The sequence below is a fragment of the Orbicella faveolata genome, unplaced genomic scaffold, assembly GCF_042242905.1.
Source record: "Orbicella faveolata isolate gen_17 unplaced genomic scaffold, um_ofav_v1 contig_46, whole genome shotgun sequence".
In the NCBI taxonomy this organism is placed as follows: Eukaryota; Metazoa; Cnidaria; class Anthozoa; order Scleractinia; family Merulinidae; genus Orbicella; species Orbicella faveolata.
In genome coordinates, this window is record NW_028301576.1 from 3,325,896 (window position 1) to 3,351,001 (window position 25,106).

Consider the following 25,106-nt stretch of genomic DNA (forward strand, 5'->3'; position numbering starts at 1 on the left):
AGTAGGAAAATCTGTTATTTAGTTATTTAAAGAAGTATTAAATTAAAATATTTCGAGCAGACGTACCTTATGTCCGTATCGTTTCATCTATTAGGCGCTACATGAAAATGACAAGAAGATTTCCTTTCTTTAGTGATTTCCTTTATTTGGCGGTTATGGGAGCGTATGAAAGGGGTACATTTTTTCAATTAAAGGAATACGAAAGGGGCACCTTGACTGTGATCACAATAGTAAACGAAAGAGTAAGGGGTTGGACCTCTCCGAACAAAACTTTGTAGAGTACCCCCCGTGGGGGAATCGTCATTTCTCAGCCATGACAGTTAGAATTTTGACCAATTTTCAGCTATTAGTCAAATTCTCAGTTACCCAGACGATCAGTTTTTGAATACATGCAAAGGACTAAATGCTAATTAAGGACTAATAACAGGAAACTGAAAACAACAACGGCTGGTGACTGATCGAGTGTTTTGAAAACCTGATGACGATCAGTGGTCGGTATAAACTGAAGAAAGTCTTAAACATTGATTTTAACATAACCTTAGCTAAAATTTATGACACAAAAAGAGAGAAGTTATTTCGCATCGATATCTGGAAGCTACTAGAGGTAACTTGATCCTGTTTTTTATTGACCATGATGAGGAACTACGAGAAAATGTCCTGACACAACACACACAAGCTCGCTTCAGATACCTCAGTCACACGAGTCACGAGACCGAATAGGCTGCCTCAGAAAGGAGTGGGTGACTATTTCCTTTTACTTGTGAAGCAATGGAAATCCAGAGGAGAGGTGTACAGGTAGGCTAGAGACCGAATGAACCTGCTACCCTACCTTAATTCCTAAGATGAATGAATTATGTTTTTTAGAAGAAGCTACTGTTTCATCATTATAACGATCATTATCGATAAGACCACCAACAAAAGACCTTCAGTAAATTGTGTTTAGAGCAACTGTGCCAGCTACAACTGTCATAAATAGGGTATCGAATTTCTGGTCAGGTCATAAATAGGGCAGGGAAAATCGCAGATTTTGGTCATAATTAGGGTAAGGGTTTTTTTGCGAAGCAGGCCGCACACCCCCACCCAATTTTTATGGGAGTACCCACGGATTATTTCTGTAATCAATAGTTCTCTTCTTTGTAAATACCTTCTAGATAGTCTTTTAGCTAGTTTTTTAATTTTTAAACACGACCACCAAATTGATCTGAGTCCATAAGCCAGACCTCTTCCTCTCCAAGAAAGGGGGAGTGAAGTGCGACCTTTCATGTTATGTGTTGGAGTATCGTCGAAATATTCTTCTTTTCGATTCTTTTAAACCTCTTACAGGCGTTCAGCTGGTCAGGGGGTCCGGCGCGAAAAAGCAACGTAAATATAACCTAAGAGTATGCATGGGAATGTAGCGATCGTATGTAAGAGTTCGAAATATGGAAATGGAATTTAGTAAAAAGACTTAAGCCCCATCCAAATTACGCCGGAGAAATTTGAAAACGTACTTTCTTTCTAAGGTTACGCCGACCGTCGGCACTAATCCGTCACGAAAACGGAGCTTTTCGAAAACGCTCTTCAAACCAGAGGAATTTGAAAACATCGGCTTTGTGTTTCAGTATTGACGGAAAACACTCAATTTTGAAAACGGAGTTTTGGAAACTGATAACATCGCGAGAATCATGTGATTTCCCTGCAGGAGTTTTTCTGAAACACAAATCCAAAATGACGGGTGATGATTGTTGTTCGAATTTCTCGGCGTAGTGAGGACGGAAAACGTTTGATGCGTTTTCTCTGGTGCAGTGTGGACGATGGGGCCTAAAACGCAAAGCCAGCTAAAGCCGGCGTTTTCAAATTTCTTCGGGTGCAGTGTGGACGGAGCCCCCTGTTGAGTTCGATTCTTCTGTGTCTGAGTGTGTTACTTATTATACTAGTGTCAGTCCGTGCGGTTTAAAACGGCCCCAAAACACCACGGATACACAAGTAGACACAGAAGAGTCGAAGTAAGTATTTATTTATTGATTTCCTTTGCTATATCTCGAACTGTTATATACGATCGTGACATCATATACAAATAGACTTTGTGACGTATGTTATGTAATGATCACCTTTCCCAAGCCTCTGTGAAATTCTGCGGCATTTAGTTTACTACGTACGTGCTATGTAACTGGTTAATTGCTGTGCTATTAATGACAACACAATGTTGTGGGTGATTCTTCGAGTCACTGAACAGGGTAATGATGACTTTGATGGCTGAAGTGGGTTAACCACAAGAAGCACTTAGTTGTCGTCATAAATAACTCGCTCATCAGAGTTTTCAATAAACTTCCTGTTGAGTGGATGAGTCACGCTTGAGATGACCACCATGAAAAGAAGTCGAAAATTCGTTTGAAGAAATAACTATTTTAAAATAATCAGGAGTCGAGCGGTTTACATATAAAGAAGGTTTTGTAGTACCTGGTTTTTGGGAAAGTTCTGATTGCTCGTGTTCCCGGGCTCGTGTTTCTTCCACACTGTATGTTAAGCCGGCCCTCAACAAAGACCCCTAGCTGAAACGAAGTGTCTAACTGACCGGCTTTTTCAAGCATCTTTTTTTGCTTACATCATCGTTCAGGAGGAAATAGGAAACAGCCCTAGCTTAGTTTGCGTGCCTCTGGGAGTCAAAAATGTTATGTGAGCTGGCTTGTGTTGATTTAATAACATGGAATTGTTTTGTTTAAAATTGGATTTTAGCATTATTACCTTATTTGAAGATAGCTTACCACGTGACTTGCCGCCATGTTCGCTGAAGCCGCTCAAAGGTAAATAGAAAAGATGTAGTTGACCCAAGTCGTGTTTCCGGAAAATCTGTGCAGTTTGGTTGTCTAAGCATTTAGGAAACTCTCCCGATGAATGAAGGACGATAAAACTGTAGAAATGGTGAGTGTTTTCTCTAAATGAAGGAAAATAAGGCGACTCATGCTTCGCACGGTGTACTTCGAGTAATCAGATACAGTTTCTTGTGAAATGACGTCTCGGTTTTCGAATTTTATAGCTTTAATTTTTGTTCAGAACATTCAGTGGTGATCCAGGGGTATATCCTTCCCCCTTTTACTTTTTTCAGTTCATTATTCTCGGGAAAACTACGCGATTTTTGTAGCAACTATGAACAGCGGGAAGGAAATTCGATATATTTTTAATGGCGTGTATGAACCACACGAAAAATCATCAATAAACACGTTTATATTGTTTTGTTGGATTGGTGCTAAGTTGTTTTTCACTGAAGCTGTTTCATCCTTTTCAAAATTAAATCTTATTTGTGGCTTTTTTATTCAGATGTAAAGTGACTTGGCGGTGGTTAAGCTCGAAATTGCCGTGGTTGTGACCTCCTATATACATGGAGTGTCATCTTAATTCTGTAGGGACAATTGTGTACAGTACAAGAAAATTTATTTTTCAAAAGGTTCCCTATCGATTCCAGTGGTGATTTAACTCAAAGGCAACTTGGAATGTATTTTGTATTGTTTTTAAGTCCTGGTATAACATGTTTACGATCGTCTCGTATTTATAATAGCCCAGAAATGTCAAGCTTTCAATATAAGCTTCGTCTTGAACTTGCAATGAAGGTGTGTGTTCAAATTGAATTGAAATTTAACAGCATGGGTCTGTATAATCTGTTTAAACCTTACATCATCCAGCAAATGGTTTGTACTTAGTAGGAGCCAAAAAAACAATGCATTAACATAGATCAAAGATTTGGAACAGTAAAATAGGGTGCACACACTCAAATATTGTAAAAATACTTGTTTTGGTCCGATATTTTTAACTCTCATTGTTATGGTGTATATGCATTGTAAACTTCTTAAATTCCTTTGTATGATGTATTTACATAAAGTATTATATTGACGTCATTATGGTCCCGATGGGCCTTTTTGGTGCAATAGTGTCTTTGAAATGTCCCAATTTAAAGGGTAGTAGTTATTTTTACAGCAAATAAGATATCAGTAAATACGCTAGCTCACATTAACTATAGAACGGTCCATCGTATGCTGTAACCATGGAGACCCCATACCTTCAACGTAGTGTAGATACAATATTGTTTTTAGCCATAGTGGTATATTAATTCAAGAATGTGTATGATTGCCATTGTCTTGTCAAAAAGAAATGCTGTGATAGCTCCCAGTGATTTTGTATACATGCCTGATAAAGCTGGGATGAAGAAGTTTTTGAGCAACACATTGTTTTAGACCTGAATTAAGTTTTTGCTAAACTTACTTAACCAATCATACTGACTCATAATTATCATCATAACAAGATTGGTTGTCAATTGAGGAACAATCTAAAATGCCGTTATTCCTGCAGTATGCATTGTGTCAATCCAAACAACTATGGTGGAAGTCTAATTTATTTAACCTCCGCTTTTTGAACCTCCTGACACCTTGAACCAGAATTTTTGTTTCTCTTGGAGGTTCATAAAAACCCGGATTCCACTGTATATTACCAACTAGCTTTACTAGCCTTATCAAATGGTTTGCATTATATTTTGAATTTATCCCTTCCTGAAATGACATGGGATTCATATAACATTCACTCAGTCAGAACAGCAATTATTAACCTAAAAACCCCTTTTCAGAGGTTAAGGAAGTTAAGGTATGAAAGTTTGTGGGGGTCAGTTTAGATTGTAGATACTTTATCTGTGACTGTCTTTTAAACCATGAAAAATGTTATAGGATTAGGAAACATGCTTTAAAACCCTTTAATACCTGTGAGCTACACACTTTGATTTTTGATTTTTTTTCTCTTTGACTCTAAAAGGCTTAATAATCACTCTAGTGATGAAAAAAATTAAAAAATGAAGAAAAAGGTAGAAGAGTACTTGAAGGAAGATGAGAGAGTGAAAAGAAAAGACTGAGATTCCTTTGAATTTTTATATCGTCTGCTTGAGGGAAAAAACACTTGAGCCATATTCTTCTTGATCTCGAAAGCCAGGGTTTTACAATCTTTTAAGAGTTTTCCTATCAGTCCTTAATATTTTTGTTGTTGTTGTTGTCTTTAGGGAAAGGAGAGTGCAAATCACAAAGCAGTATCAAACAGAAACTCTCGCTCTATGAGAATGGAACGTGGGCACCATATTGATAGCACACCGTTAAGGTCCCAATCAGTGGGTGCTGCTGGGGCATCTCGCATCAGACCCTTAACAGCACATCAAAGCCCTGCTGAGCTGGAGAGGAAACATTCACAGATACGACGCAAACACTCTGGAATTTTTGGGGCCAAACCAGCATTGAAGTATCCAAGGATTGATCATACAACGAGCCTGTTTGGTAAACTTCAGTCAGCTCTTAGGTAAAAAAATAAATAATTTTGAAAAAAATAATGATATAAACAAACAACAGAAGGTTTCTCAGTGTGGGGGCTGTTGTCATGCTCTATGTAGCAATTTGCGTTTAGATGATAGATGATGATGACAGTGATGGGGGTTGTGGTGGCCTTGAGGTTAGCTTGTCGGTTCAAGTCCTGGGCAGGATCACTGTGTCTTGTTCTTGGTTGAGGAACTTTAGTGCCTCTTGCTAGTGGTGGTTTATCCTGGCAACCTGATCAAAATCATGTTATTACCTGCAATGGACTAGCATCCCAACCAGGGGAGTAGAGATACTGTACATTTATCTGTTGTCACTCTTGTGCATTAGAAATCAAAGATATGTGCAACTCTAATATACCACCCAGGTTGTGTTCAAACTTTAGTCTTTTTATCCTTCTGGTGACATGACATGATTGTAATTGTTACAGTGGCAAGTTTGACCTGGCTAAATTGTCTTGTTCTACACATTGTTAGATGTAGTGTTGCAGACAATGAAATAAAATTGTGCACCATTCTGTAAAGAGAACTTAATGTTTGTACAACCATGTGGTAAATGCATTTGAATTTTTTTCAGTGAATATGGCAGATATCTTGAAGATGCTTTGAATAGTGTAGAACCCAAGGTATTTATCAAAATGCTTTTAGTTACAATTTATTTAGCTCCCCGGGATACTGGTTTGAACTGTATGTGCTGGCAACAAAAATTAAATGATAACATATCGCAACTTGAAGATAATTATTTTCTTCAGCTAGATAATGTTATAAATCTCAGAACAAGAAAAAATATATATCGATAGCAATATCTTTAGATTTTTTATACCAGTGATAACTTGTTATTGAAATCACCAACTTGACTAGGTAATTAAATAGACTATTGTCTTGTTTTTTTGTTTGGCATTTCTATTCTACTTTCAATTCTGCAGCAGAAAGTGAAAGTGCAGTCAATTTCATTTTTATTCACCAAAATACAAATGCTACTGCCACTGTGGCAGTAGCATTTGACCTGTATGTGTATACGAATATTATTTTTTTGAGCCAAGAATTACTACTCAAGTGTGCCAGGGAGAGGTTCTTTTGAGAAATGTTTTAAGAAATGCCATTAATTCACTGATAAGTTATTGATGGTAAAATTAGCATCGGAAAGAGAATTTCATTTATTTATGCACTTTGGAATCTAACTAAATGTATGGCATGTTTTTTTCAGAGAAAGAGAATTGTTGAGCAAAGGATAAAGTAAGTTAGAATAGTTTCATTCTTAACATTTTTCGTCCTCCGTTTTCACTTAAAGGCAAGAAGCATTACAGCCCTTAATAATACTTTGATGACCTTTAGACAATTATTAGTATATGACCATCTAATATGAGTTTTGATGTTTATTTGAAATTAATTTTTTTGCCTTTTTTTGCAATTTAGGTTGATAGAGTCCAGGTTACTGCAGGTTTGTGAGAACAAACTAGACTTCACTATCTTTTAGTTATTTGTTCTAAACTGAATCATTTTGTCAGTTGGTTTTTCGCTTTTTCATTATTGTTCGGTTATTACCTGTACAAAATAAATGTATACCGAGCAATAGTTATTCAGCTTTTATGGGACATTATCACTCCAGGTTGGATGACATTAATAAATGGAAGATTTTTAAGCACCTTATTTTAATTGCACATTCAACATGGCTGTTATTGACTCTCTCAGGATTGTTTGCAATTATCAGTTATTTTAATTTTTGCAGATTGATGAAATTTTTCAACTTTACCTTTATGAGGAAAAGATGCGAGAAGGTACAGTGCATTATTTTTTTATAAGTAGACAGTAGTTATCTTTTGGAAGCTTATTTCTTGATAACAAGACATCATCAAAATATAGTTGAATTATTTAAAGTAACAGAAACAACTGGAATAATTAAAAGTATGAATAAACAAATTGAAACAAAAGCAGATTGATGGTGTGCAAATTTTAAGATGACAAGAATAATGGAGAGGCTGCTATCAAGCTTCAAGCACACAGTGAATTTGTAGGATTTGATAGTAATTATATCAATCAAGGCAAATATTCATTATTGCTGCATGGACTTTGAATTCATCAGTGAGGTATGTACCAGATATCTGACACTGGGTTTGGGAGAAAAGTAAACTACTTTGGTGTATGGATCAGTTTGTTTTTTTATTTTGAGTTCTCCCAAAGTTGAGCCTGTGCCTGTGCATCTTAGACAAGTGTCTTCCATTTATTACCTTTTATAGTGTACTTTTACTGTGCTTCACAGGCTCACGTAACCTGCTCAATGCATTGACATTTCAAGGATCTAAAGGAGGCCAAGACAAGTGTCGAACCAGTATCAATGCTTGTACAGAGGTATGTTGTTGTCATGAACTCAAGGTTTACTATTAAAAATTTTACAACACATCTCTAATGATTTGTATAGTGTGATCGTCCGGGTGAGGGTAGTTCTGAAAAGAACTGTTGTTGGTGACTGATGTTTCGACAACCTGAGCGGAAGTCATCTTCAGAGTCAAGTGAATGGTGTTTGTCAGTTGATGATGTTATAAGTCTGGTCCATTGAATGTTATTGGTCAGTTGAGCCATGAAATGAACAGAACCGCTCAGGTTGTCGAAATGTCAGTCACCAACAACAGTTGACTTTTTAGAACTACCCTCACCCAGATGATCACACTATACAAACCACTGATACTCCTGGGTTCAAATCATTTACTATGTTACATAATAATATATTGTGTTACCCTCTGCAAATTCCCCATTATTTTGTTTGGGCAGTAATGAAATACAAATGGCCATTACTGTAGCTTTAAATTAGAATGTTTACAATATAGTTCTTTTTAGCTGCATCATTAGCATGCAATGAACAGAGCTTTTCCTGGATATTACCTGTTAGTGTACTTTTGATAACTTTTCAATGACAGTTGTTGGGAAGTTATGGCTATTGAACCCATAAAACTACAGATACACCCTGAGCCTTCCATGTGTCCAAAAATTGTTAATAAATATTTGTATTTTCTATTATGTTGACTTACAGGTAGTGAAAAATTAAGATTTCACTATTTAACTAATAATTGTTAATATTTGCTTTAGAGGGTTCAATTTTCTCTTTGTTTTATTCACTGTTGACAATTATTTGAAATTTTATAACAAAGAAGGAGTAGATAATTTTTACAGATGTTGGCGGGTGATTTTTCTGGGACAAATTTTATTAGTATCTGTTACTTGGCTGAGTTTCAGGTGACCTTTTTTTTCAGAAAATGTGTGCTATTGAGGAAGAGCTTGAATCTAAACTGGGAGTTTTTAGGTTTCAGTTAAATGGTGAGTATCCTGTTGATATATGCTTTTATAAATTATTTTATACTTGTTACATCAAAGAATGTACATTGTATACCATCTGATCTTTATCTCAAGGTAGAAAATAAAATTTTTATTGACGTTTTTTAAGCAAAGTGCATTTTGTTTATTTATTCTCCTTAACTTTAACCAATTGGCAAACATTTCTGTTACAACTCTCTATTAATAATTTTCCGTATTTGGAGCGACATCAAAACAATAGGTACATTCCCATATTATGTGTATTCTATGTTGGAGAATATGCTCACTGACATCATTTCTAACAAGTTAAATTGCCTGCATCCTGCACTCTGGACATGAAGTGTGTTTTTTAAGGTAGGATATATTATATATAGTTTTACATAACACTATAGAATCTCCAACAAGGATTTTCTAAGCTATTTTTCCAAACTTTGCTACAGTGAATCAAAACAATATTAATACAACGAGGCCAGGTACATGTATTTCCCTGTTTATGAAAAAATAACCAATTCAGGTGGTAATTTCCATCATGGTTTTGGTGAGGTTCATAAAAGTGATGGTCAACTCCAACGTGTTTTTGATGGCTAACAGCAGAGCTCAAAAAAACGTGCCATGCCATTGTCCCAGACAAGTAGGTTTTCCTTTTGAGCAAGTCATCTGCCAACTAAATTATTAAAAGAGCAAACTAAGATTTGCCCAGGGCAACAAAATTTGAGTGCTACTTGTCCCAAAGGTAAACTGAAATTCAGTTTTTTTTTCAAGCCCTGTAACAGTGTTGTCCTTTCTTGTTTACTTTTTCTCAGCTCTTTTAGCCTTTGGAAGACTCTGCAGTGGTGATGTTTATGATGTAAGTATTTTCTAGTGTCACTTATTTAATCGGCTAATTCAAAAGAATTGTCTCTTAACAATACAACTATTGATGTTCCTGTTGTGCCAAAAAATCCTGAAGAATGACAAAAAGAATAAAATAGGAACTATTAATTGTGGAAAAACAATCTTAGTTTAATTAATTTGAGATAGTCTTGAAGAACGTCATAGTGCTTTGGCAAGCCTGTTGGGCAAGCTAAAAATACGGAATGAGTTACAAATTAAATCTTAGCAAGGAATCTACTCTTCAAAATAATTTTAGAAGCTAACTTCATGTCCTTGACAAATGCTGTTTGACTTATTTGTGACAAAAATTTAATGTTTACTTCTTGGTGTTGAGTTGAATAATAATTAAAAAGTTAGATTGTCCTTGTCTTGTTAAAGCTTTTTCATCATGCATTTGTGTAAGGTTTTTTACTTTCATTGCATTCTCAGATACACATTAAACATGGAAGTAATTTCAAATGGAAAGCAAGATGCAAGGTAGAAAGAGATGGACAAAAGTGGACAGACAGTGAGGTAAGTATAATATGCATGTACTCTGACTAGTAGTGAAAGAGGATTAAAATTTGAAAGTCATACTGGTATGCAATCTTCTTCATGTGCTCCAGTCTGGAGGTCCCTTACAACTCCCAGATCCATATTCGCGGTCGTCCAGTTGTGTGAGACAACTAAAAAATTGTATGGATGACCAAAACAACACAAAAAGTTGTCTGCTGGACGAGTTTAGTTTGACTTTACCAAAAAATAAAACATTTCTTAAATTTTCTTATGGGTTCCCTGCATTCTAACCACTGGTTATATGTTTGCAACTTTAAGAAAACCGAGAAAGATTTGCAGCTTTCTTTTGCGATAAAAATCATCATTTTTCCCGCCGTCTTTGATAATGTGGTATTTTCCAATTTTCATTTCAACCACTGATGCTCTGCACTGCGTCTGCATCCACGGAAACATGTAGCACGATTGCATCAGCATTTTTGATCAGGATGTGGCATTTAGTAATGTTAACACTTCGGAAAAACAATCCAAATACGAGCAGGAAGAGCAAAAGCGTTCCTTTCTGACTAATCCTCATGGCAGTCAAAGAGGCCTTGGTTTTCATTTGTACCTGGATTTTCTGTGTTTGCCAAATCCACGACATCAACTGCCACAACTATGGACATGTTCTGCGAGACTGGTCATGTGAAAATACTAAAAAAGTAAACTTTCTATTTACAGTATATTTTGTTCAATTGCAATTCTTCCCTATTGAATGGGTAAGTAAAATATTGCCAGAGCAAGTACAGTATGTCATATGGCATACTTGCCCAGCTGAGGACCTGGAGAAAAAACCAATATGGATCGCTGATAACCTGCTGGTGACTTAACAAAGTTTGAATGTAATATTGGGCAAAAACAGTTGGCTGCATCAAGGCTCATTTAGGGAAACTAGTGGAATTTCTTGAATTTCCAAATCTTACATTATAATTATGACTTTTATTTTTGCTTTCTACAGTTTACCTTGAAGCCGTCGATAACTGATGACTTTTCTATCAGGGTAGGTATTAAATTGTAGAATCACGTTTGTACTGTATGTTTTGACAATGGGTTTATTTACTAATGATTTTTATGCGTGAATGCAGGTAATTGAAATGAGAAAAATCCAAGCAAATGTTCAAATTGGGAACATTCTTTTGAGGTCAAGAAACTACATAAAAGCCAGACCACAGGTATTATGTCATGATATCTAACTTTATTATATCTCTCAGATAGTAGCGCACGCACTGTGATTGGTCAATTTAGCGGGCCATATTCTATTGTACGGCCCACTAAAATTTAAAGCTGTTTTTGCCAAATTGTTTCGTGATTTATCACCAAGTGTTCTTAAGATTTAAATCAGGGGTTTTTGTTAGGGTTTTTAGCAAGAAGACAGGTTACACTTTTTGAACCGAACTTCTTTAACACAAAAAATTTCTTCAAAGAGGATCATGTTTGGTGTGCGAAATCGGTCTCACAGCCCATCAGTTTGCTCTGTGCCGAGACCTAAATCAAATCCCTCTTTAGCACCAAAAATTGATTAATTCTTCAATCTATAACAGACGGGGTTAATCAGTTAATGACTAATTAACAGTTAATGTATATACACTCATTTCAACCATTATTTTGTTTCTTTTTTGGTGTTCAGGTAGTTTCTGTACCTTTAAATAGCACAGGCTCAATGAAACTTAAGATGACTGTGGAATGGAGGTGGGTGAACTTATGTTAAGTTTACCACATCAGATACTGGGGTGGGGGGGGGGGGGGGGGGTTTCCCATATAAAACGGACTGGGGTGCTTGTCGTACCTGTTAGGGATTGAAAACTTGGTTTGGTACCTCTCAGGGTATTCAGCCTCAAAAGGTGCTGTACCTCTTGGAGTATTGAGCTGAACAAAATGTTACAGGAGATAATGTGTTGTTTCAGAATCGGTACCTCTTCAAAATTTCCGACAAGCACCCCTGTCCTTCTTACAGTATATGGTTCAGATACTGTTTCAAACTCAGTCTGTTGCTGAGTTTCCAATGATCAAGGTACAATTTGGAGCATGTTTAAAAATATGTGGCATTTAATAAGCTTATGTGTTTTTGATTTGATTCTGGCATTTGATCTTAAAGGAGCACTCATTTATCTGCTTTTAGGCCTCTTTCTGGTAAGGAAGAGAACACCTTGCGCATGAAAAGACAGAGTCTATTTTCAGAAGTTATTTTCATTCAGGCTGCTACAACAACGTCATCTGAGTCCTCTGCTGGCAGCCCTACAGAGAAAAACAGGTAAATTACTATGGTAAAGCCACTTGTTTTCATGTGTGTCCTCCCTCAAATAAGAATTTGTGGTGGAAATGTTAGAGTTGAGAAATAGAAAAGCCAGTGTAATGGTGGAATAACCTTTGAAGCTGAGCAAAATAACCACAACAACTTTAATTGTTTTACATGGCGGGAATTTCTGACTGGAAGTCATGCTGGGCCGAATATTTTGGCATTTAATAATTATTTAAATCCAAGTTCTGTTAACTTAAAGGCAAAAGTAATTTTCAAGCCTAACAAACCTTACATACAAGAGAAGATTCAATATGAATGGACTGTACAGAGAATTAGTGTGTTATGTCTTGAGTAAGAGCTACAACCGTGGACAAAAGTCTTGGGACAAATTTGCACTTTTGGCTCTTTTGCACGCATGCCATACGTGAATACAGCTTCATAACCAACCTCTCCCCCACCCCCCCCCCCCCCCCCACACAATGTTGAAAACTACTACCTGCACTTTCTCCTGATTCTCAACATTGCCTTGGGTAGGGAGGGGGATAGCAACATGTTTTTAAAAGGATAGCAGTGTTATTTTCAAACTTAAGTTGTAAAATTTGTTACATTACTGAAGTGTACCAAGGACTTAGTCTGACCACACATATGAGGACTTGGGCAGAAACAGGAAAACCTTTTAATTAATAACCTAGGTTATTATTGTTTTGTTTATCAGCCCTAATGAGGTGATGGAAAACGACATCGTTAATGATGACGGCCTCCCTTTACATGTAGATGAGGTAGGTGTCTGTGATCTATTTTTAATTTCTCGCAGCTGTGATGTAACAAATTCACTTAGTCAGGTGATGAGAAGAAAGGACCAGGTCATCTCAGCAGAATAGTCTTGATCTGAAACAGATTTTTCTAGGCACAAGTAAAGGAAGCATATTAAAATCATGCAGAAAAATTATTATGTTGATATGTCCTGCTATTATATGTATGTTACGGTGATGTTGCTGATCAGGGAGCAACGAAACTTTGAACTTTGGACAAGCTCTATCTTATGATGACTAGTGCAAAAGTCATCTTTGCTAGTTTCCCAAATATTTCTCGCTGACACGATGAGGTAATTTAAAATAACGTTAATATTTACAATGGCATCTTACATAATTTGAATTTCCTCAAAGATTTTCCCTAAAAAGTCCACTTCCTTGTTAGGCAAGCAAAGTAGAGGATCTAATACTAGCCCAGCTACTGTAGAAAATCCATTAGCCCTGGGCTATCTGACAAGACTTTCTTTGCATGCTGGACTGAATCAAAAGTAGTCATGAAGTCTGGCAGACTTTCTGAACTTCGATGAAAGAAAAAAGGAAAAAAATAATTAAGAAAATCCCGTTAATTACAGTATTGCTTTTTACAGCAAGTTGTGATTGAAGATCTGACAGATGCCTCAGAAATGGTAGACACAGATCTTACTGAAGACATGAATGGTATTATTCCAGAGGAACCCCAGGAATTCCGTCATGCGACATCTCTGGACAGTGCGCTGCAGCATCTAATTCCCACCTTGCAGACTAACAAAGGTTTGTTCATTCTTAAAAGTGAGCCTGCCGTTATCAATGCTTTAGTTGCTAGGCAGCAATATACATAACATAATGTCAACACCAAATCCCCTGACAGCGACAGATTTGGAGTGCTCTTTGTTTAGTTTTAATTAGAGTTTCTTTTGTTTTTTATTTTTTTTTTCCAGAAGGGCGCTTGTTCACGCAATGGTAGTTAGTTGTTTGTCATCTTTTTATTCACCAGAAAAAGATAAACAGCTGAAAGAAGATCATTAACTGTTGTTGCCTTAACATTGTTATTGTTATTATTATTATTATTATTGTTATTATCATTATTATTATTGTTATTATTAATTATTATTATTAGTAGTAGTAGTAGTAGTAGTACTGTAGTAGTAGTAGTATGATTTCAATATTTTATTTTGTAACTATTTGATGAGTTGTAAATAAAATTGTTATTAAAAAATTATTGTTATCTGTATTATTATTTTATTAATTGATTAATTGATTAATATGATTGCCATTGTTCATCAAGGAATATAATTATGTATAATGAGTGCAGGTCCAGAGTAGACTTTCTTCCCATCCTAAGGGAGTTGAAATACTTAAAAGTTAATTTATTGACACTGTTGTGTGTTAGGCACAAGGCATATGATTTGGTTTTAGTACAACAAGTCTTAAATTAACACTTAAATGACTTTTACATTCGTAGATCAATTTCCTGAGCTTGAGGGTATCATTACACTTCTAGAGAAACTTGAGGAGCTTGTCAAGGTACACTGTGTATAAAATATTCATTACTGATTTACTGATGAGTTAATAGTGCAATGGAAATTTCAATAGATTGCAAACCTATGCTGTGCATTCGGTCAGCGCGTGTAATGCTTCGCTTCGACTCTTCCTGAAGTCATATACAGTATTGAGGAACATCCAGAACCTAGTTTGTCGCTATAGCCCGTTAAGACTTTTGTCACTGACACATTTGCCCGGTAACTTGTGGTACATCAAACACAAACTGTGAGACAAATTGCGAGCGCCATTTTCGCGTACATTGCTAAAGGGATTTAACAAGATGCCAAATGGCTACAATGTGAGCGGCAGTCGGCAAAACCTGCGTAACTGCAAAACCTGCGTAACTACATTACAAAACCTGCGTAAATGACGGGATTACGCGGAGGAGTGCTTCAGTTACTCCGCCGCTGAAACATAACACTGGCGCACACGAAATCCTGCCATGTAGGCAGGCTAAAGTAGAAACTTTGCTTAGATATCAGTTGTATTAAGACAGCGTGTTTTGACTCAGTACACGTAATTTTTATTTTTATTGCCAGAAATGTTCCTTGTCAAGATCGTCCATGTCTCTGTCCGTGGAAAGCGCGCTTGAGAGTTTTGATTTCTTAGAGCAGGATGCCGCGGATGAGGCCGAAAGCACCCCTCGCAGTACCGCTAGTGGGGGGAGCGGTTGTCACGATACAGGCTATAACAGCACTGATGACTATAATAAAGACTGTGCAGGGGAGGGTTCGGCTGATGCTAGTTACCTTGTAGACTTTATGATGTCAAATTACACAGGCCCCAGTAGTGGGAAGGGAGTAAATGAAATGGTGGAGGGCGTTTCTCAAAACGACGAACTTAAACATGGAGAGAACGCTGATACGAACTCTATAGATGACTCGCCGAGTTGTATTTCGGATATATTTTCATCGCCATCATTAGCGATGCCAGCTCAGAAATCAGATGAATGTCTTCCCTCAAACACAAGCTCGCCAAGGAAAAGGATTGGAGGAGGAACTGAATTGTCAGAGGAAAGCCCACACCATAGCAGCTATAAGACTCGATCTTCTCGGGCTACAAGCCCCAATCTTTCCTCTTCGTATGGTTCAGAGGCTACAGTAGGGAACAAAGTTTTGGATAAGGTAAGTTGCATGTACTCCAAACCTGTTTCAGTGATGCGACCAAGGTGTATAAAGTAACAGTGTGTTGTTAAATTTGATAAACTTGAAAAAGAGCTTTGGATGGTGTTAGTGTGACACGACAAAGCTCTAAAACATCACGTGGAACTTAACAATAATGGTTTCATTTTGTACAACAGTTCTTGACATAAGAGCCACAATGACACGAGGATTGGCTACTGATGGTGGAGACGAAAATCATTAGATTGTAATACGGACCAACTTCGCCCTTAGAAGTAGTTATAATATCCGGCTTAGCGTGGACGGAGCCTAAGTCGCCCATCTTGTTTCGCCTGTGAAATTAAAAGAAAGACTTTTACGAGAATGTTCACGGTAAAGGCTCTGTTCACTCAGGCAGCACGTTCAGTGGTTTAATTGTCTTTTTCAGGTCCTTCTTTGTCATTTACAGTTTTGTGAAGAGGTATCTGGGGTATGTAGAGTCGTTTTTTTTTTTAAATAGTAAGTTTAAAAGTTTTTATCTGGAGACTCTATCACTTAAATGGAATGGGAATTACCATTCCTCCAAGTCAGTGCAAGTCACAGGATAAACGGCGTATAAATAAAATTCTGATGTTGTATCTGAGAATGTCTTGAAGGTTTGTTTGATCAGATTATGGAATCATAGAACAGAGGTCAAATTATCAACAAAATCAACCCCGAAATTCGTGGCAAAAACAACTAACCTGTAAATAAGTGCGCGATAACTGTCACTTTAGCGACATCGTCATACCTGGTTCAAGTTTCTGATTGGTAAAACAGTCACCATCTTGCTGATAATTGGTTCGATTACATTGTAATGGTCTTTTCTTGGAAGATTCTTTTCGACCTTAGTTCAATTTATCAAACTGATTTCACTACCATTTTCTCATAGTATCTTGGATCATTTGGGCCGATGAAGAACAAGGTTTGTGCTTTTGTTTTGTACTTAAATACCTTCAATTGAGGGTTGGTTGCAAAATTAATGGAGGTGTTTCAATCATTTAACCAATCTTTTCCCTCCGACTTAGCATTATTTTTTTCTCTCTCATTTTTTCTTGCTTTGTTTTGTTTTGTTTTGCTGGATTTCTCATAACTGCTAACGATATATTCTCGTTTTTCGTTTTTTTTTTCCATTGCTATTTTGCGGGTTGTGATTATTTGTCGTTATCGATGTTCAATGTTACTGAACACGCATTATTCTGTCGTTTCCTTGGTGTGTACTAACCTTACTAACTAAGTTTGCGTTTCTTTCTCCCAGGAAATTTCAGCTCTTTCTAAATTGCGACAGCAGAGAGAGGTTCTGGACACGCTTATCAAATTCATTTTATCAACCGATCCAGTTGGTGGCTTGACGCTTCAGCAAAGTGAGTTTCTGATTGAGATCCAAAGCTACGATATTTGCAGCCTTAATTAAGCATCTTTAATTTAAATCGATGTTCTGGAGAATTCTTGCTTGCGTTATTGAGAGACATTTAAAAGACACAGTGACCGAATCGTTAGGGTGTTTGATGGGGAATGGGGGGTCTTGGTTTCTGGCCGGAGTCACTCCTCACTTCTCTACTAGGATAAATTGGGCACTGGCAGATTGTCATGGAAATCTGACAAACTTTGCGAAAGCCGGCGCTAATTAGCCTGCGTCGCAGAGTCTAAACCCCCTTTCGTGATTTCGTGACACGTCCGGCTGCAACGCAGGCTTGGGCTAATAGGCGCCGACCTGTTTGGGCACTCTGCTTGTAAAGAGAGTTGAGAAGTTTGTTCGCGCTATCTGCACAGCTGATATTGATAAGTTCGTAATGATCTTTGATTCCTTCGTAGTTAATCCTCGCTTGTCATCAAGTCCTCCTTTGTGTTCTCTTTGGGAGAAAACATGCCAGGGTTCGGTAAGTGTGTTATTGACTTAGCTCCTTATTACCTTACGGATCATCACACAATCCTCTCTGTGAAGCGTGACCAAGCGTGACCATTCAGATAAGTGATTGATTCTAGCTCACCACAGACAATGTTCAAAGATGTGCCATGAGGATTCAACATTTTATCAATGTTACCAAAGTTTCGCTTTGCTCTTTGTTGCAGTTATTATTCACCACAGCTGGTCAACTTGTCAATGGATTTGAGGACACCTACAAGGAACAGATAACGCAAAGTTACAACAGAGTGGTCGATACAGGTATGTAGCCGGGTTAGCTTTGTGTCTCTTCCTGACCCTCAGTTAGACGCTGTGCTATATTAAAAGACAGTGTCACAATAATTACTTTATGTCAATTTTTTCCGATGTACATTATTTCCATCATTCCTCATCGTTGCCCAGTGGGATGCATGAGACCTTAACAGTCTCCATCCAACGACAGCGGTCTTGTGCCGCCTTTCCGATTTCATTTATGGTCAGGTTGTCTTTTTCCCTCTGATGTGTAGAACAACCCCAAACTTCTTAAGTAAGATTGCCGCAGTCACTAATCCACGCCCAACCAGGTCCTTCCCTCCAGGTTAAGTCCATCATGATATCCTCGTGGTAACCTCACAGATGTGTTGGACTTCTAAGTTGGAAGTTGGATATCTTTCAGTGCTATGGATACATCATTTAGCGTTTAGACTATTTGCTGTGCGTACCTTGAGATTGAGAAAAACCTTCCGTGTAGCTAAACAACAACCATGTTCAGCAACGGCAACAAATGGCTTTCTTATTAAAAGATTTGATCCGTAGCCTAAGTCATGTTGTCGCTGCTGTCAAGTTTTGTTTCTCGGCTACTCTCGTCGCTGGTATCCGAAGTCAGAACAGTTCTCAAACAGCCAATGAAAGTTTGTTTTCAGTCGTAAAATCATGGTATAAATTTCTAGATAGTTTTCTGTCTGCAGTGATTGTTTGTTGATGAGTGTAACTGGATTTATTTGTAGTTTTTCCAGTGATTGTGACGCGGGTTATTCATCAGGATCCAAATTTAACTGACGTTCAGTCAGAAGAGGAAGACATTGTGACTGTGTTCCAGTTTGAACATTACTTCATGGATTGTTGCAGGTTAGTAACGACATGTTAATTCCTCAGAGGTGATGTTAAACGCATTGTAGGCCTCAAGACTCGCCATAATACTCCAATCACCATAAATATACAGTGCTCATACTACAGGCAAATGTCTAGTAATTACGATATATATTTTGCAGGCGCAACTTGTCCAAGTATATCGACGAAGTCGCTTATGAACGTAAGTGGGACGGAGTTAACATTGGTTACTTCAGGAAATAAATAAGATGAAGTTAAAATACTAGTCATAAATTCCGCAAACGCGCATGCGTAAAATGGATACTTAGATCGCTTTTTGTCAGTAGTGCTTGTGGTCTGTCACGTGGCACAGCAGGCCATGATGTTGTGTTTGAATATTGACTCGGCACGGTTTTTGACTATTGTTGGTTTGTAACGTGACGTACATTGTATGCTGATGACAACAAGCTGACGTTTCGCCGTTTTCGGTGCTCATTTCTGATTCGATAATGAGAATGGAAAACTCTTTAAGTGCCTTGAGGAGAAACAGCTTCCCTTACTGAGAAAATAGTAAATTTCCCTTAAATGTTCAGGTTGGGACTGAAATACAAATGGTTGTTGCATCAGGGTTCGTTCTTGATTAGAGTCAGTGTAGCGTGCATTCGCTAGGCGAACATTTCAAACCGTTTAACCCGTATAGAGTATCGTTGTACTGCTCGCATGCTTTCTGACATGTTGTTTTATCTTCTTTTTACAGTCGTGATCAGTAAGCGTCTTCGTTCAACTGAGAAGGATGCTGTTGTAGGGCAGGTAAACTAAGAAGCAGTTTCTTTGTAGTTTTCTACCCTCGTTACAGCTTTCCTATAGCACAGGCCTTTCCTCTTTTAAACTCTTTCGTCTACGAGCAATGTTTTTTGGTGTGTGTGTCTGTGTTGTCACGCCACGACAATTTCAAAGAAGCCAGTTATCAAAATACAGGACCGATTCACTTCTGAAAAGAAACCTGAAGAAGCCAGTGTCAGTCATTTTACTTTGTTATTTGTACTCCTAAAGAAATGGAAAACAGTAAAGGTGAATTGTATTTCAGACAAGTAGCTGATAGGCTGATGTGACGCCTCTTTGTCTGTGGGTCAGAGTACGAGTGTAATTATTTTTAGTAATCATTTCTAGTATGTGGCAGTTTGCGGTTATTCTGTTTTGCCGCGTAGCTTTCCGTCACTAAGGTTGTTTTGTACTTAGCTCTTGTTAACCGAGCGGGGGGTCTGTATGGGAGAATCTTGACCGAGGTCGTGAGTAAAGACTGAACGCAGATCAAGATTCTCCCATACAGACCTACTAAGCTCGGTTAATAAGATATTTATCATATGGCAAACAAGAGAAATTTAATTTATTTAATGTAACTGGTTTGTACAGGTTGACATTTTGCTTGGGAACCGCGATGAGCTGAACTTAAATCTACCTAAGTTTGCTCGTCCTCTTTACCTTTTTTTTCTCATCAGGCTTCTTGGCGCATCCATAACGTGAATATCTTCTTGAACTAATATTACTAGAAAATAGTAACTTTTTTTGTATTTTAGTTTGCAACTTTTTCACCGCAAAATGTAACCGGTCTAGATGCTGGTCTAGATGGGAAAGTGTAGACCGCGGTCAATATCGATTTCAGTCCTTTTGAGACACCGCCTTATAATAATGACAGTTTGTTGTCCGCAGCTGAAACAGTACACGGAGATTCCTTTGTCAAAGACCTGTTTTTGTCCAGTGTTGTGCCTTCTACTCGATAGCGATTCCATTGTGGCGCAGGCAGCAGGTATGAAGGGTTTTTCTGCAGTTCTCTCCACCCAGAACCCTCCTTTCCTCAAGAGAATTTATGATTGTTTGTTTTGTTTTTTCTTGTTAAATTTCGTAAAGAATACAAGCTGAAATTAATGAGTTCGTCTTGCATCCAGCGTTGTTTGTAACGCTATCGCAACCCCATGTAATCAATGTATCGGTTGATTTATCTGTTACATGTTGTTACATGTTGATGAGCATTGATGATATGTACTTTCATTTCCAACAGAGGCGTATTTGCTACATTTGAAAAAGAACATTGAATTAAGAAACAAGGTGGGCTACGTACGTTTTGCTGTCGTATGTGTATCGTTCTACGAGTTTGTTTCTTTGTGTAGAGTGGAAAATCTGGTTCTCTGTTCTCAGTGTACGATAATCTTACCGCACTCCTTAGACATCATGACCTTAATGTAATAAACTTTCCCGCCCCTCTCGAGTTTTCCTTGACGATGAAGTTGAAACACAGTGGAATTTAGCCGCGATTTCTGTTAAGTGAAGGCGCCAGGAGTATTACTGGCATTCCATTCCAGAATTCACATGGCAACATTTACGTTGGTCGGTTGTGAAAGTTTATTAGAAGTAAATAGTCATCAATTTTCATGAACACAGCGCAATATCAATTCCGGTGGTTAATAGCCTGCAACGCAGGCGTATTTTGGCGAGTGAGCGCATTTTGATAAAGTGAGTGCCATGTTGGATTCAAACTCGCAAGAGGCTTGGGGAAAGACGAAAAGGAACCCCTCCCCGCCCAATTTTTCCAAGACAACATGGCGGCGAACTTACTCGATCGCGAGCGAATACCGATAACTCGTGCCTGCACTGCAGGCTAGGTGGGTAACGCTTCTTTATCTTGGAATCTCTTGCTCGACTTGTCAACAACTGCCTGCGGTATTTTCAACGAAAGTAAAAAAGGAAAACTCTCCGTTGCTGTCATAGACACTGTGGGCTTTTGCATACTGTGTCAGTCTTCTCGTGATCAACCAAAGATAAGTAGATCGTTAGAACGTTATTATCATGTCAAAATAAAGTCCCTCACTAATTGGGACATCTATACTGAGATTATATACACGTACTTCCTAGAAAATGTAATTTGGTACTGGAAAAAAGGTTAAAATGTTACAAAACATCAATGTATGCATGGTGAAAGTTATTTCATCGTAAGGCAGATGGTGATTGAGCTCTGAAGCTTGTTTGATGTGCTCAATTGTAATCTCTCACGTAAAGATACTGAAAAAGAGAGCTGATCACCGTAATTTTCTTCAAAGTTTGCGACACATATTTATTTAGTTTTATTTATATTTCACAGGCCATTGGTTTGAGTATTGAATCCCTTGAGGAGTCCGAGGAGAGACTACGTGAGGGAGCATGCGTAGCTCTGACAGTTCTTCAGGTTCGTAAAATCCAGCCAATCGCAACAATCGTAATATATTGGACGAAGTAACCATGCAGAGCGTGAGTTAGAAACACGTGACCGGTGTGCACTGATCAAGTGCGGCAAAACAATTGTGTCTGCCGGCTCCCGGATTGGCTGCGAAACGTTTTTGGTTCTACTGGTCAGAGAATGTTGAATCGATTATGATAAATAGCTCACGCAAATCAAAACAAAGCAAACTTTTAATACGTTTGACAGTTGTGGAAAGGTGTCCAAGCAACAAAACCCAGTGTTGCCTTTTAGAAGTAAACGGAGAAATACCACAATCCAAAGGTTTGTTTGGTTGGTGGCTTGAAACTCGTGGTTAAAATGTGCAAACTGTCATGAAGTAGACATTTCTAAACTGACATTCTCTCCCTCACATCTTTGGTTAAAACGGCGTTGAGAGAGAAGAACGAGAGAAGAAGGTATCGCCGTTTCAAGAAAATCAGAGATTTATTCATTATTCCAGTGTCTGACCGTTTGGCTGCATCTCATGGTATTGTTATTTCACAGGCAAAAGACTCGGTACCCCAACTGTTGTACCTTAGCAGATGCGATGTACAGTCAGTCAAGTTTGCAGCACGAAAGGCACTGTCATCTCTAGGTATGATTTATGAGACATATTCTGTTTATCACTGTTTTTTCCTCGTCTGAAACACATCCTGACTTGACAGATCTTCCGTCGAAGTTGTAACTTTTCAATTAAAGAGCTAATGGTAACTCAAGCTGTCTCCCTTTTTTTGTAGGAGAGGAAGGCGAAGATGCGTTGAGAAAATCTACGATGTCGTCAAGTGAAATAGCTGGCCTAATGTTTTAAGCCTTTTGCCTTGGCTTCTTTACGTCCTGCCATCTGCTAGTGGTGCTGAGAAAGAAATAACGAGCGCTTTGCGTGGAATGCGTCCAGGAATTTTAATTGGCACACGAAGCAAAAACAAAAAACTATTCCGGCAGTAAAGATGTATCAATAATTGCTTAATATTGACAGGCTGTTATATCGCAGGATCAGGCGTGGAGAGTTGTGTAACCGTGGTTACAGTGCAAACCGTGCATGACCACTCACCAGCTGATTTTGAATGGCACTTGTCAATTAATATGAACCTTTTGCTGGCATTAGAACTATCAATAGGCATATGTTCTTCCTACAATCTGTAGAGTGCTACAGTCTACGTAAGATTTCTCCGTGGAGAATCACTAGATGTAACTCCGTCTCGAACAACATGTCAGGGGAGAGGCGTAGCATGTGTCGAATGTCTCGAACCCCTCTCCCCCCCCCCCTCCTTCCCCGTCTCTCCCCCGGTCGGTCTTCCACAACAGAAATGTAACTTTTGGTCTGGATGATCAAATGTGAAAAATGAAATTCTTTTTAGTATAAATTTACCGTTGTCTGTTCCTAATCCGTGAATTTGTTTTGCTTTATTACCAGCAAATACTACCAGTTGTAGACGTGATTTACGTCTTGTACACGTGATTTTTCTATGCACATCTGCATATCGCGCGTTGTGTTTGAATTGCCTGATGTAACGCAGTAAAACAGTTCTTTTCTACGTGCCACTTGACAGTTTTTTTTATGCAATGAGACCACGCTTAATTTATACTAAAACATTTAGACCACCCCCGTTTTCTACGAGCTGATGGTAATCTCGGCTGCGCCTTGTTGACTATCAGCTCGTAGTCTTATTGTTAAATAGTTACGAAGCTTAACAGGAGGCAGGAGAAGGCATTGGAGATTTTTGTTTATAATTTGAATGAGAATATATTTGTTAATAGAGAAGAGTTTAAAATTACAGTAAAATTGACAGAATCTTGAACGCGTTTTGCTTTGTCGCGAGAGTTGGATATGAATGGCGTTAGCTTTCCTTATATAGAGTATTTAAATTTATATTGTCTAGTAATATTGTTTATAATATAAATGGAAATTTTGTTGACTTAACTAAGGTTGAGTTGCTTGGTCGCCGGAAGGGACAGAAGTGAATTGAAATAAAATTTATTCTTTTTCAAGTTGTATAAAAACTTGCATGGCTGATATATGCGATAGTAATATGTGTATATTTATTTATTGTTTTTTTCTGGTCTTGTTGTCTTATTCGTGTCGTGCAACAAATTTGTGTTCTGAGCTCGGCTTATTCACGAGTAAACTCTACCGACCAACGGACGTCAAACAGAACAGCTTTATTTGACTAACAGTACAGGTGGAAACCTACTACAACTGACCAACATCACACAAGTCTTACAGCCAATACCATTCCGTGGGGGGAGGGGGGAGGGCAGTCTACAAAGTTCTATATACTGAGAGGCCCCTCCCCTAGGTCCAAGCCCTTATCCTTTTTATACCAGTTTGACAGAAGAGGTATCCCTCTCGTACATCTTTAATTGAAAAAGATACCCTTTTCACATAACTTTCATAACTGGCCCGTTATATGAATAAATCGCCAAAAAAAGAAGGCTTTTCGTCATTTTCATGTAGTGCCTAATAAATGAAATGATACAGCCATAAGGTGCGTCGCAATATTTCAATTAACGTCGCCTTTAAAATACCTAAATGACAGATTTTCCTACCTTTTGATAACGTGAAGCCTCAAAAAGGTACCCCTTTGGGGCGTGGCCTCCCCGTATAGGTTATTATAGGAAGTACCCCCTAACCCGGGATACCATCACGGCTAAACCGAGCAATCAGTTTATAACACCATCGTCTGACAAAAACTTTCTACTTGGCTCTGAAGACGACTTCCGCTCAGGTTGTCCAAGCGTCAGTCATCAACAACAGTACGTAGTTGTTTTGAGAAATATATCCTCACCTATATGATCATAATCAGAGGAACTAGTGTAATTATAGTCGCAAAACAATATCTAAGAGCAACTTTGAGAACTGGACCATCGAAGGTTTGCTTGAGGTGTTTGAGGTGCTAGAGTGGACTTGGCCATCTCGATCGTGCAGCCTCTCGAAACGGCGGAACAAAGTCGCGCCATTTGTCATCCAAGCAGAATAGGCCACGTTCGATATATCAACATTCTAATATGGCTCCGAGGCTTTCAGGACAAACTTCTATTTTTGGCGTCGTTTTCTTTGTATCCAAGTCTCTTTTGAGAATTAAGAGACAAAAGAAATTTAAAATATATACAATTTCGACCCGAAAGACTCGGAGC

The 25,106-nt window shown here is 38.1% G+C and overlaps 1 protein-coding gene across 2 annotated transcripts; it reads left to right on the top strand.

Annotated features, from left to right (window-relative positions):
* The first annotated feature begins 1,713 nt into the window (after positions 1-1,713).
* Positions 1,714-23,972, top strand: LOC110044011 (rho family-interacting cell polarization regulator 2-like). Of its 2 annotated transcripts, none has more exons than XM_089278142.1 (31): positions 1,714-1,985; positions 5,018-5,307; positions 5,898-5,946; positions 6,528-6,556; positions 6,737-6,761; positions 7,050-7,098; positions 7,581-7,669; positions 8,569-8,632; positions 9,433-9,476; positions 9,932-10,015; positions 10,992-11,033; positions 11,119-11,205; positions 11,661-11,722; positions 12,153-12,284; positions 12,988-13,051; positions 13,672-13,834; positions 14,526-14,587; positions 15,145-15,729; positions 16,154-16,195; positions 16,637-16,669; positions 17,003-17,108; positions 17,560-17,624; positions 17,818-17,911; positions 18,637-18,757; positions 18,901-18,941; positions 19,476-19,528; positions 20,429-20,525; positions 20,778-20,824; positions 21,855-21,938; positions 22,476-22,566; positions 22,709-23,972. In XM_089278142.1, the coding sequence occupies exons 2-31, from the start codon at positions 5,069-5,071 to the stop codon at positions 22,777-22,779; spliced, it is 2,814 nt and encodes a 937-aa protein (XP_089134268.1). In that variant the 5' UTR covers positions 1,714-1,985; positions 5,018-5,068; the 3' UTR covers positions 22,780-23,972. The 2 variants fall into 2 exon arrangements, with proteins under 2 accessions (XP_089134268.1, XP_089134267.1); XM_089278141.1 differs by lacking the exon at positions 1,714-1,985 and adding an exon at positions 2,668-2,901.
* Positions 23,973-25,106: the final 1,134 nt, after the last annotated feature.